This window comes from Papio anubis, chromosome 14 (genome assembly GCF_008728515.1).
Source record: "Papio anubis isolate 15944 chromosome 14, Panubis1.0, whole genome shotgun sequence".
In the NCBI taxonomy this organism is placed as follows: Eukaryota; Metazoa; Chordata; class Mammalia; order Primates; family Cercopithecidae; genus Papio; species Papio anubis.
Window position 1 is genome coordinate 15,290,905 of NC_044989.1, and position 13,999 is coordinate 15,304,903.

The 13,999-nt window shown below is 38.7% G+C and overlaps 1 protein-coding gene across 2 annotated transcripts in view; it reads right to left on the reverse strand.

Moving 5' to 3' along the window:
* Nucleotides 1-13,999, reverse strand: part of NBAS (NBAS subunit of NRZ tethering complex) — a 405,988-nt gene that overhangs the window by 361,845 nt on the left and 30,144 nt on the right. Inside the window, exons 1-6 of one of the 2 annotated variants that reach the window (XM_003908295.5) lie at nt 13,768-13,969; nt 11,224-11,278; nt 9,433-9,469; nt 6,690-6,767; nt 6,294-6,341; nt 4,367-4,410 (exon numbers count right to left, since the gene is read on the reverse strand). In XM_003908295.5, coding sequence (XP_003908344.3) covers nt 4,367-4,410; nt 6,294-6,341; nt 6,690-6,767; nt 9,433-9,469; nt 11,224-11,278; nt 13,768-13,884 — 379 coding nt within the window. In that variant the 5' untranslated portion in view covers nt 13,885-13,969. Of the gene's footprint in view, nt 1-4,366; nt 4,411-6,293; nt 6,342-6,689; nt 6,768-9,432; nt 9,470-11,223; nt 11,279-13,767; nt 13,970-13,999 lie in introns of those variants that run through there. The other variant, XM_021924592.2, reaches the window with a different exon arrangement.

Here is a 13,999-nt window from a genome sequence, read left to right on the forward strand (position 1 = left end):
AAGGGTAAAGCTTCCCATTTTCATGTTAATTTGTAGATTTCTTGGTTTACTTACTGGCTAGGAGCAGGTGTCTAATGTCAAAGCTCAAAAGAACCCTGTATATCTGAATCACTCCAACACTCTAAGCATGCTCCTCAGAAACCTATCCCAGGCCCCCCAAGCCCAGTGAAAGGCTGCACCAGAAAAAAAGGCAGTTGAACACCCACCAAATTATTCTTCTGGGAACTCCTTGACCTTTACACGTTATTTAAGCAAGGCCTGGTCTACTCTAATAAGCACTGGTGAGGAAACTACAGAAGGTATATTCAAAAAGGGCTAGAGCCCCAAGCTTTAGATATTCACACTTAAATACTACCTCCCCTTCTATTATTCCCAAAAGGGTTAGACAAACAGGTCTTCTTATCCACCCTTATTGCTCTATTCATGCCATGTATACACATGTATACATAAGGAATAAAAAATACTAATGCCATGATAAGTATCCACAAATTTATATATGGATCATTATAATATGTATAGTATAGACAGTGTTATATATAATAAATATATATATACACTTGTGAATTTCTAAAGTTAAACAAGAAACAGGCAAACAAACTTTGTTGGTATATTCGTTCATCCATAAAAACCATTTGAATAGTTCCCAAGTGCTATTACCCACTTGATAGGGTCAAAAATTGTGTGCCTACAGTATGTCAGGCACCGTGCTAAGCACGAAAAAAAAAAAATGTATGTTGAGTAAGATATGAACCCTGCTGTCAAATAATTTACAAACTAACTGGGAATCCAACAAGTAAATCAACAATTACAAAAGGAAATCAGGCAAGGCGCAGTGACTCAAAGCCTGTAATCCCAGCACTTTGGGAGGCCGAAGATGGTGGATCACCTGAGGTCAGGAGTTCGAGACCAGCCTGGCCAACATAGTAAAACCCCATCTCTACTAAAAATACAAAAAATTGCCAGGTGTGATGGCACGCACCTGTAATCCCAGCAACTTCAGGAGGCTGAGGCAGGAGAATCATATGAACCCGGGAGGCAGAGGTTACAGTGAGCCGAGATCATACCACTGCACCCCAGCCTGCACGACAGAGCAAGACTTCGTCTCAAAAAATATATAAAAATTAAATAAATAAAAAAGGAAAGCAGACTAGGTAAGTGTTGTGATACAGGCACAAGCAACTAGTTGGGAAACATGAAGATGTACAAATGGTGGGAACAAATACAGGGAGAAGAGCTGATGCTTGATCTAAAACATACGAGACTAATTAATTCAATATAAAGGTAGGAGCTTCCGAGAAAAGGAACCATCTGTACGTGATGGCATGAAGACATGAAGAACACAATGGAGTTAGAAAATCGCACACTGTTTAGTGCTAGAACGTAAGACATATGGCAGGGAATTCTCACAGGATAGACAGGCTGATTGTGAAAAGTCTTTTATCGTAAATTAGAAAAACTGAACTGTATTCCAGTCAATAGCAAACAACTAACAGATTTCAGGCAGAATCATAGTAACAGTAATTATAACAACAGCTTAACATCTCCTAAGTACTCATGGTGTGTCAGACACTGTGGCGAGAGTTTTACACTCATTAATTCATCTAATTTTCCCACAACTCAATTTCATAAAATTATGCCCATTTTACAGATAATGAAACTGGGGCTCAGAGAGGTAAAGTAACTTGCCCAAGGTTTCTAGAAATCTAGAAAGCAGTTAAGTCAGATGTGAATGGTTACCTGCTAGAATAGTGTTTTTTAAATGATCAATTTGTCAAGGAGTATGAAGTGTGGATTACTAAAGGGCATACAGAAGAAAACTTTGTCAGCAGACTGTTGTAAGACACCAAGCAAAAAATGTGAAGAGCCTGAACTAAGGCTGTGATGGTGAAAGTACACAAGTGGAATAAAAGAGCTATTTAAAAAGGCTGAGCACAGTGGCTCACGCCTGTAATATCAGCACTTCGGGAGGCCAAGGTGGAAGGATCACTTGAGCCCATGAGTGCACCAGGCTGGGCAACATGGCAAACCCCTGTATCTATCAAAAATACAAAAAATTAGCTGGGCATGGTGACATGGACCTGTAGCCCCAGCCACCTGGGAAACTTAGATGGGAGGATCACCTGAGCCCAGGAGGTTGAGGCTGCAGTGAGCCATGATCGTGCCACTGAACTCCAGCCTGAGCGAAAGACTGAGACCCTGTCTCAAAAAGATAAATAAATAAATAAAATTACTATATAAATAATAAACAGGCTCCCAGGGCTTGGTAAAGTTAAGCTGAAAGTGATTCTTCTCCATCATGGCACTTAGTACAATTACAATGATTATCCGTTCTCTCTCTCTTAAAGGCTGGGCACAGTGGCTCACACCTATAATCCCAGCACTTTGGGAGGCTGAGGCAGGAGAACTGCTTGAGCCCAGGAGTTTGAGGCTAGCCTGGGCAACAAGGCAAGAATTTCGTCTCTACAAAAAAATTTAAAAATAATAAAAAGTTAGCCAGGTGTACTGGTGCGTGCCTGCGGTCTCAGCTACTCAGGAGGCTGAGGCAGGAAGATCGCTTCAGCCCACAAGGTCAGGCTGCAGTGAACCATGATCACACCACTGCCCTCCAGCCTGGCAAGAGAGTGAGGCCCTGTTGCCAGGCCCTATCTCAAAAAATAAAAAAAATTAAAAATAACAGTATTTCCATGAGGGAGTGGGGGAATCTTCTGTATTACCATATTATAGTTCTGAAAACTACCAGTGCCTCCCACCTCCTTGCTCTCTATTGATGTCAAATATATATTTTATCCTAATACTGTTTTAAGATAAAATATTTATACTGCTTTATTTCTATTACACAAGAAAATCATATAAAGCCCTAAATACAGTGCCAGGCATACAGTAAGAACACTATAAATGTTTGTATATAAATGAACACAATGACCATGATTACCATCATTATACTTCCTACAACAATTACACTGTTAAACTAACACAAGATCAGACAGATGGAACTGCAGGTCCTGTAAATAAAACAAAGGTAATAGATGCATTTTCCTAAAACCACTCTCTTTCTCTCCCATAAGGTTCCTTCTACCTTTTCTTTTTTCTTTCTTTTTTGAGATGGAGTCTCACTCTGTTGCCACCCAGGCTGGAAGGCAGTAGCGTGATCTTGGCTCACTGCAACCTCCTCCTCCTAAGTTCAAGCGATTCTCCTGCCTCAGCCTCCTGAGTAGCTGGGATTACAGGCACATACCACTATGCCTGGCTAATTTTTGTATTTTTAGTAGAGACGGGGTTTCACCATGTTGGTCAGGCTGGTCTCGAACTCCTGACCCTATGATCCACCCACCTTGGCCTCCCAAAGTGCTGGGATTATAGACATGAGCCACCACGCCCAGCTCCTTCTGCCTTTTCATACACTGCTCCTGCAGACCGAAATACTCCCTGTCTTCTTCTACCTTCTAGTCATTCTTTTTTTTTTTTTTTTTGAGGCAGAGTCTGACTCTGTTGCCCATGCTGGAGTCCAGTGGCTCAATCTCGGCTCACTGTCACCTCCATCTCCCAGGTTCAAGCGATTCTCTTGCCTTGGCCTCCCAGTAGTTGGAATTACAGGCATGTGTCACCACACCTGGCTAATTTTTGTATTTTTAATAGAGACGGGGTTTCACCATGTCAGCCAAGCAGGTCTCAAACTCCTGACCGCAAGTGATCCGCCCACCTCGGCCTCCCAAAGTGCTGGGATTACAAGTATGAGCCACTGTGCCCAGACTACTCATTCTTAAAGTTGCTTTCCAAAAGTCATTTTTCTTTCTCAGCCATCTCATCTGCCACCCCTGGTTGAGAAATCTCATGGGATTTAATTTTTCCTTAATTAGATTTGTCAAAGTTTGTAATTATATATTTGAGCATCTATATGCTTCATGAGATAAAAGACCAGGTCTTTTTGCTCACAATCATACCTCAAGCACCCAGCAAAACAGCACATACACATAAATTACAGTCAGTAAATTTTTGCTGAATATATTTTTAAAATGACCAAATCCTAGACTTTTTACTAGTCTGTTTCTAACTCTTGACTTACACCTATTTATTTCTGCATTTAATCCAAAATAAAAGGCTACAGACAGTTAAAAATACTTCATCCCAAAACTGGCTTAGACATTTTTTGGAACCCAGTTTCCAAATCTCACCAAAATGAACCATTTTAAAGCAAAATATTTAAGACAGTAAAAAAAAAAAAAAAAAAGCAGTTATGTTGTTTAATTATTTTAATAGTCATGATAATCCTTAATAAACATTTAATATCTATCCTAACTTTTAAGAAACATTGTAAACCATTGCACACTTGAAATTTTCATTCTTTAAATATTTTGGAAACTCTTACCTTGACATTTCCCGATAATGGATGTAAAATCATCTTTTGCAGACCTGTAAAACATGCAAAATCAAGGCAAAAGTTTTATCATAACATTGTATAGAACCATAAAATACCAGATACTGTGGACTAGATAGTCTCTATATACAATGCTCAATCATTTCTCCTCTCAGACATGGTTTTGTGGCTCAATTATGACCCTTTTGTCAGTGACAATATTTTCTTCCAACCTTCTTATTGCATCAGATACACAGCTACTTTGTATGGAGATATATACATGGAATATAGTGACACAGCCTAAGTGAATTTACCATGGTCTTTTCATACAATAGAGATGTCTGGTCCCCATCCCTAAAGGTTCTGAATCAAGAAATCTGGGATGGGGCCCAAGCAAAAATTTTTTTTTGCTGGATACATCAATCCTAATTAAGAACCACTGGTCTGTATCATATTACAAAGTTTGATCACTTAGGGGAAAAAAGTCGTATTTTAAGAAATCAAAGAGACTTAATACGTCACCATATTTAAATCAATAACCTGTTTTAAATCTGTGATCCTGAAATATATATCAAGTAGCATAATTATTATAAAATGTTTAAAAATGAAAACTGGTAAACCTTCTAGAAAATAATTTAATAACAATTATCCAAAACCTTCATGTCTGTAGCGTTTGACCTAACAATTCTATTTCTATAAAGTTATCCCCAGGAAATAATTACAGATACATATGAATATCAAAAAAACTGGTATGGTCTCATTTATAAAGGAGGAAAATAATATCCAGTATAAAGAGATTAAACTTCGCTACGTGCACTCAAGGAAATATGGAATTACTACAGTTGATCCTTGAACAACACAGGTTTCAACTGTGCAGGTCCATGTCTATGTGGATTTTCTTCTACCTCTACCACTCTGAGACAGCAAGACCACCTTCCCTTCTTCCTCCTCCTCCTCAGCCCACTCCATGTGAAGATGACAATAATGAAGACCTTTATAACGGTCCACTTCCACTTAATGAATAGTAAATATATTCCTCTTCCACATGATTTTCCTAATAACATTTCCTAAAGAATGAACTCATTTTTCTTAGTTGCTATGGATATTTCTTTCATAACTGATACATTGTTTAAAAATAAAACACCTGAAAAGTCCAGTTTAGAGACGTCTTTAGATGTGTATATAATACCACTGAATGTCTCAAGAGGACAGACAGCATAATTGGTCTCAAGTAATACGTAACCTTGGTCTTTTGAACACCCATATTCAATCTACAGTTTTGTACCAACAGAGCAAAACCATCCCTTTTTTTTTTTTTTTTTTTTTGAGACGGAGTCTCGTTCTGTCGCCAGGCTAGAGTGCAGTGGCACAATCTCTGCTCACTGCAACCAGTTCTCGGCTCACTGCCTCCCAGGTTCAAGCAATTCTCCTGCCTCAGCCTCCCGAATAGCTGGAACTACAGGTGCACGCCACCATGCCCAGCGAATTTTTGTAATTTTAGGAGAGTCAGGGTTTCACCATGTTGGCCAGGATGATCTCAGTCTCTTGACCTTGTGATCCGCCCGCCGCAGCCTCCCAAAGTGCTGAACCATCCCTACTCTTTTACACCTTCCTGAGTGTCTGTTTAGCTGATGTAGCAGTAAATAGTCAAACAAAGTGATTTCCACAGTTCTGGAGGATAGGCCTCGTTTACCGAGAAAGTAAAATTTCTTAAGAGGCAACAGAATGATCTGGGGAAGGAGAAAGATAAGCATATAACTCTGAGAAAGCATCCTTAATTTTCCAACTGGCATAAGTTGGTGTTTGACACTCACAAAATTAAGTGAGTTAAAAATAAAATCCTTTTAAATATACCCCCTATAAAAATCTTAGTTTCCATTTACAGAGTAACAAACGTTTCTCAAAGGAAATCTTGAATATGAATAATATTAACAATTACCTGATTTCCACACACTGATCTTGAACAGCAGCCAAAAGCTTTCCATTGCTTTTATGGAGAAGAAAGAGGGGGAAGAAAATCTATTATCAATATCTGTAGCAGTTTTCAACACAGATGGAATTATTTAATAAGTTAAAAATCATTTCTAAATTTGTTCACATGCTTTAATTATCCATCTTTTGACCTTACAATTAGATGAGGATATAGGTAAAAAAGCATACGAAATGATTTAATACAGCATGAATTAACATGTTTAAACAATACTAAATATTTGCAACAAAGAGATTTACATACAATAAAAAGACTGAAAGCCATGAGGATTCCAAAATTAACATCCATAATGAAATGTAAAAGCAAATCCAGATAGAAACACATATGAATTTTACACTTCCTTACCTTGCTAGTACCAAATGCCAGTTTATCTGTTTATTAATCAAGCGAACCAGTCCATCAGGGAGCAAAAAAGGTGCAGGGCTGAAATTACAACACATTAGTTAGCTTAAAATCTACTCATGAAAACCACATATAAGCAGACAAAGAGCACATATACTTACAGAGAGAGAGAGAGAGATTTTTTTTCCATTAGAATATAAAATTTGAATATTAGCAAATCCAAAACCAAAAGTTACTATTTGGTAGCTGAAATTTGACCATATATATTTCTCTATTTCCAAAAAACACAGTGGTGTGTTCAAAGGTATAGTTATGTACTTCCCAGGAAACAGACATCTAGCATACCAATGACAGAGCAGAGTACACTTACACCAACCCTTTCTGCTCTAACTACCTAGGAACTCTGGTTCAACTGTAACAAAAACAAATTTTAGCACCGAGTTAAACTCACAAGAAAGAAAGATAAATTTCCAAGTACTAGAAATGAAAAGGTCACTGAAAGCTAGAATTGGGCACAGGGTAAAGAGAGAGACAAGGACTCAAAACAGGACTTAGCACGCAGGATAGGAAATGAGCCACTGAACCAAAGAGAGGACAGGAGTTGGAAGTGAGAATCCTGCAAAAGCAATGACTGCACCAGGTCACTGAAGGAACCAGAAACACTTCACCATAGGCCCAGGGAGACTACAGACTCTCTTCTTCCCTGGAACCACGGTTCTGTGGAGGACCGGAATCAAATCTCCCACGAAAACGTGAAAGTCCAAGTCTGTACTATATGCAAGACCAGATTACAATTTCACTTTACTCACGTGACGGAAGAATCTGCAAGCGTAAGTTCAAAATAAAACCATTCACAAAAGACACGAAACAACCCACCATAAGTGAGTAAGCAGACACAGCAAATTAGAGGACTAATACCTGAAGAAATCAAGAAAACAGATGGAAAAGAAGAATAAAGAACATAATTCCATGAAAGAAAAATAGAAAAAAAATATATTATGGAAATCAGAAAAGACAAAATAGGATTTCAAAATGTTAGTGGCCAGGCGCGATGGTATATGCCTATAGTCTCAGCTACACGGGAGGCTGAGGCAGGAGGATTGCTTGAGCCCAGGAGTTTAAAGCTACAGTGTACCATGATCTTGCCTGTGAAGAGCCACTGTACTACAGCCTGACCAACACAATAAGACCCTCTCTTTAAAAAAAAAAAAAATATATATATATATATGTAGTACATTTATGCTCATTTTTTAAAACACAAAATAATATCAAAAGGCAGTTACAAAAATATAATGAAGATATGAAACATGTATGTGAATACTAACTATATGAGGATAATTTCCTCTGGAAGGGAAGGGAAAGGAAAAAGGTAAAGGACTTGAGATGTAACATTTTGCATAAAAAGAAAAAGAGCTAGTTGATACAGGTTTATTATATTGTCAATAATTCTCAGTATGTTTATATTTCATAATTAAAAGAAAAGAACTTTTTTTAAAAAATAAGAAAAAGGTACTTGAAACAAATATTGACCCCAGAACCTTTGGGTTTAATTACCATAAACTCAGGAGCACAAATGGAACAATAATCTTTTTGAAAGTAGCACATCATGAGACAGATTAATCACTTCATGGTGCATTTGCAACCTGTACAATGATCAACACAGCCAATTCAAGGACAAAGGCTTCTCAGGAGGAAGGGAGACAAAAAGATACCTTGTTTACTTATGACACCTGATCATAAGATTCTCACACAGAGGATAGGGCTTGTATCAGAGTTAACTTTTTGAGTCTTCCTTCTCAATAAATAACAAAAAGAATTATCAAGCAGTAACCTGAACAAGACAAGCTTAACATCTTATCCAAGGGTGTTCGGGACTAACAAGTTGTTGCCTGGAGAGGTCAGAAAACACAGCCCACCTCCCATACTCCTATCCTCTCCTTCCACTCTCTCTTCCTACTCATTGCTCTATCCTATCATAGCCCACACCCATAAAAAAGTGATACAATTAAGTATAGAAATTGTAAATATGCATACATATACACATATATATACATATGTATGCACATACACACATACATAGAGTAAAAGCAGAAAGACATTGGAGCAAGTCCTAGAGAAGTGCCAAAGGTCTCTTCTACAGAACTATATTATCTCTGGAACTTTATGACAAGATATTCCCAGGGAAAAAGCAATCTATCTAAATAATTCTATAAAACAATTCCTACGCATGTATCTAAAAGCAGAATTATAACTTTTTTGTCATAATAATTATTTCTTTGTTCTTTCTAAAGCTGGAGATTAGCATCATGCCTGAAAATATACTTAGCACTCAAGGAATTAAAAAGTATACAAGAAATGAAACCTAAAGAACCTTCTCTGATACACAGCAGTTGAATATTAACCACAAGTGAGATGATGTGACAAGAACAAAAATGTTTTTTAAAAGGTATGCAAGCTACAGATGCTTCATATGGACATTCAAGACAAGCCTGAGAACAGTCATCAGAGGAAGCAGAAATTGTCATGAGACATTCTTAATAGCAACTAAGGGAACAAAAACTACCCTAAGTCTACTGAGATATCTTGTCGGATTATACTTAAATGTTTGAAATGTCTCATGCTGAGTTTGCCTGAATGTCAGCAACTTTCTCATGATCTAGAATTCATTTATGAAAACAAATCATATATAGAATAATATTGTTTATATTTGATGTTCACACTGTTTATCTGAAGAACCAAAACTCACCTGTACCAGATGTATTGGCGTAAAAATAATAAACGATCTGTAATTAAAAGAAATGGCAAAGCCAATTATAAATCAGTTGTTCTTCAAGAATCATTTTCAAATTAGATTTATAGATGACAAACCTAAAATATACTACAGAGTGAGTCATTAAAAAAAATAACACAACTCTTAAAATGAGAGACTAAATATAACCTAATATACATTATAACATTTACAGGGTCATATATTTATTAAATTCCAAGTTTCTGTGTTATTCAAAAGTTTCAGGTATTTCCTAACTGTTCAAGAAATAAAAGTGGTTTGAGATGTTAAATTTAATCTAAGAAGCTTTCATGAAACCATGGACTAGAAGTTATAATAATCACCCCTTAAAAAACAAAATATTTGTATAAAAATTAAAACAAGATACTATTTTACACTTCATAGCAAAGATTTTAAAAATAATAATACCTAAAATGGGAAAGCCCATGGAAAACAAAACCTCTAACACGCTATGAAAAAACAATGCTTTCTATCATCCTATTTTAAATGTAGATGTATGTGTGTACCTGTGTATGCAGTTAGGTATACATCAATGGAAAAAGATCTAAAGAATAACAGATTCTCTCTAGGTAGTAAGACAAGGACAAATTTTTTTCTAATTTGTAGTTATCTATAGTGTCTATATTTTCTACAATGAATTTTTATTATTTGTATGCATTTTCTAAATTCTCAAAATTTAAAGCATTTGTCATTATGAAAACTGAATATGCTAGTGTTTCTTGTATCAGAAGATAAAATTAACTATAATTAACTATAATTTTATCAGAAGATAAAAGTATAATCATAAGATTATAGTTAATTTCAAGTACTTCTGTGAAAATGAATTTTCTCTTTATAACGAACTTAAATTCACTGGTATAAAAGGATGGACTTTGGAGCCGGAAAGACGTGCAGTCAAATTCCAAATGAATGACCTTGGGCAAGTTTTCTTATCTAAAAACGTAAAGGAGTAACGGCACCTACCTTTTCTAGTCTGATAAAAGGACTCTGTCAATTAATATGGTAAACCTGTCATGGCACCAGCTCAGTAAACCTAGTGCTCAACCCTTTCTCAGACTCTTGTTAGTTCATACGTAAAATTTGTCAGGAGTTAAATGAATACCCTGGCTTACCAAATGTGTAATTTGAGTATCTCCGACCAGATGTATCTGAAACATCACATAAACCCCTTAAAATAGTCTCTCAGGGCATTTTCACCTTCAACATCCACAGACTTTCTGAGACTCATACTGGCTTTGACCTTCATTCCTTCTAGTACAGCGGTCCCCAACCTTTTTGGCACCAGGGACTGGTTTTGTGGAAGACAATTTTTCCACGCACCCTAGATCCCTCACGCGTGCAGTTCACAATAGGGTTCGCACGTCCGTGATAATCTAATGCTGCCGCTTATCTGACAGGAAGTGGAGCTCAGGTGGTAATGCTCACTCACCCATCGCTCACCTCCTGCTGTGCAGCCTGGTTCCTAACAGACCACAGACTGGTACCAGTCCACGGCCCAGGAACTGGGGACACCTGTTCTAGAATACACCCATAATGGTTAAACCAAGGCTATATACTTTAAGCTGCATTAAAAACATGCATGTGTAAATATACAAATGTATACATATACATACATATGTGTGTATATATAAATATATACAATTAAACTCAGATAACACGTCACTTTTATTAGGCTCCACATCAGAAGTCTAAAGAACACATTTTAACTGTTAACCATATCATTACTGTAGAGAAATAAGCTATATTTACCTCGAATTGCTTTCGTGATGATAAAGGATGCACCATGTTTTCGGTTGCCTCTAGGCTGGAATTTAAAACAAAGCCCTTACATTTGAATCCTCTAGTATTAGACTAGTATTACTTATACAATGTAAACTTATTTTTATTTACTAATATTCCGAGTTTTGGGCACAGGGAAGCAGTGTCTTAAAACTACTTAAAGACTGAATGTGCAGGTGCAGTGGCTTACGCTTGTAATCCTAGCACTTTGGGACGCCAAGGTGGGCCAACTGCTTGAGCCCAGGAACTCCAGACCAGCCTGAGCAACATGGCAAAACCTCATCTCTACAAAAAATACAAAAATTAGCCAGGCATGGCAGTGCGTGCCTATAGTCCCAGCTACTTGGGAAGCTGAGGTGACCCAGGAGGTTGAAGCTACAGTGAGCCCTGATCATGCCACTGCACTCCAGCCTGGGTGACAAAGTGAGACCCTGTCTCAAGAAAGAAAAAAAAAAAGGTAGACTCAGGATGGGGGACAATAGGAGTAAAGGGAGCATAGCAGAGCTACAGGCACATGTCAGGACTAACCTTGCAGGTAAGAACAAAGATTGAAGCTGGAAACTGTTTCCAAATCAAATACCAATCCAAAGACAAGAGAAGTCAAGGCCAAAGACCATACTGGTTGCCAGTTCAGCACACTCTATTGAAGCTGTAAGTTTTGCTCACAGGAAAAGTGATCATATCTCCAAGGCAAATTCATTGACTATCTGTTGTATATCCATACAGACAATGCTACTAACAAAACATATACCGATACTTAATTGCTATATTAAATAATTCCAGTCCATAAGTATAAACTGAACACACTGTGGGTAGGTTCATGACACTAGGCACTGTATAAGGTGCACTAAAGTGCTGTCAAGAAAAGCACAATGGACACACAATAAGTGTAGACAGATTTTTTAAAAAACACAGAAAAGTTATTTCACTCAACAAACAAGAATTGATGGTGGGATTCATGCAAGACACAATTTGGCCCTGGGGAGAGATATAAAGATGAATCAGATGTAGCTGCCCTCCAAGAGCTTATAGTTCAACAGCTGAAATCAATAGAATGCAGAAATCGATAGAATGCAGAAATCAATAGAATACAGAAATCAATAGAACTCCCCCACTGCCAACACACAAACACAAAACAAAGTGCTAAGGGTTTCAAAGTAAGTTAATTCTGTGGTTACTTTCTTGGAATCAATTTATGCTAAGCATTCTGAAACATTACTGCAATTAACCAGTAAGTGTTAAGGAGTGAAAACTTATCTAACCAGCTGCCGCAGCAACAGCTTCCTAGCTGCATAACCCAAAAAATATTCACATTAAGACAAACTAAGCACTTGAAATTAAATAGCAAAACATGCAAATCTCTACCCGTTCTACAAAATACATCATTCAAAATAAGCACAAACTGCAGTGGGAAGGAGGCTACAGGGGAAAAAAATACAAACTTTAGGCTGAAAAAGAGAAACACTCATAAAAAAAAATGTAAGATAACTCATATGGGCTGGACTACATAATCTTTAATAAAGGTTCTTTTCGATCTGGCTGCTTCCTCTGGGTCCAAAACAGTAACTGGCATGTGTTAAGCACTCAATAAATATCTATTAAATAAACATGGATCCGTGGTTCCTACTCCTCACCACAGACCCGGGAGCCCCTCACTACCAAATGACTGATAATCCCAAGATCCAGTCTATAAATTATCAACCTCTATAACCCTTCTCTAGCGGAGATCCCAATCCCAGTCAGCAGTTCTTTACCCTTCACTTCCGTGGCATTTTGCTCACATCGCTAACCATAGCGCATAAAACGCTAGATTATGAATAACGTTTACAGGATTGTCTCCCCTCTAGAGGAGAAGCTCCACGAAAGCATATTTATCTCTGTATCCTCAGCACCTAGCACAGCATCTGGGACACCGAGATGGACGAACGGACACGCACACCCTTATTAAATGCTCTTTTATTGATACACACAAGAACTGGCGCGATCCAGCCCCAGGTAGCCGTAAAGGCTCAGATTCCGCACTCTGCAGCAGCCTGCCAGATGCTGAAGACTGTAAGGTCCTGGAAAATTCTCACACCGTTAAGCGTCCGCCCGTACTAGCCCTAGCCAGACTGCGAGAAGGGACCACCGAGAGTCCAGGTAGGAGAAAGGACCCTTTAGTCCAGCGCTGTGCCTTCCCCTTCGAATACAGAGAGTGAAACTAACAATCTGCACCCCTCCGAAAACAGAGAGAAACTAACAACCAGAGTGGGATCCTACGCTCCGCAGAACACGAAGTTCCAGCCCCCAAAAACCGAATTCTGAGCCCAGGAGGAATCTCAGGGACCACGACCCCACCCCGCCTTAGGAGCCCCAGACCCCCGGTAGCCCAAGGTGCCGTTGCCAGGGCGACCACACAAGCCATCAGGCCCCCCGCCCACCCGGCTTCACTCCCCTACGTGGCTCCTGCTACGTGGCTCTGCCCACGAAGCGGCCGCGTCAAGTTGGCTGCTGCTGTAGACGGGCCTGGTTCACCTGTACTTCAGTCTCCGGTGGCCACTCGGTGTTGACCAACAAGTCATAGAGAATCGTCTCCTCCTCACCCTCTGCAGCGCCTGGACTCAAAGCCGGCCCTGACTCGGGGGCCGCCATGTTCACCCGGGACTCAAGCAGTGGAGGAGTGCCTCTACGGAATCCCTCACAGGACAAGCTTCCCTAGCCGCGGCCGCTTTTGATTCACGGGGAAGGGAGTGGAGTGAACTGACCC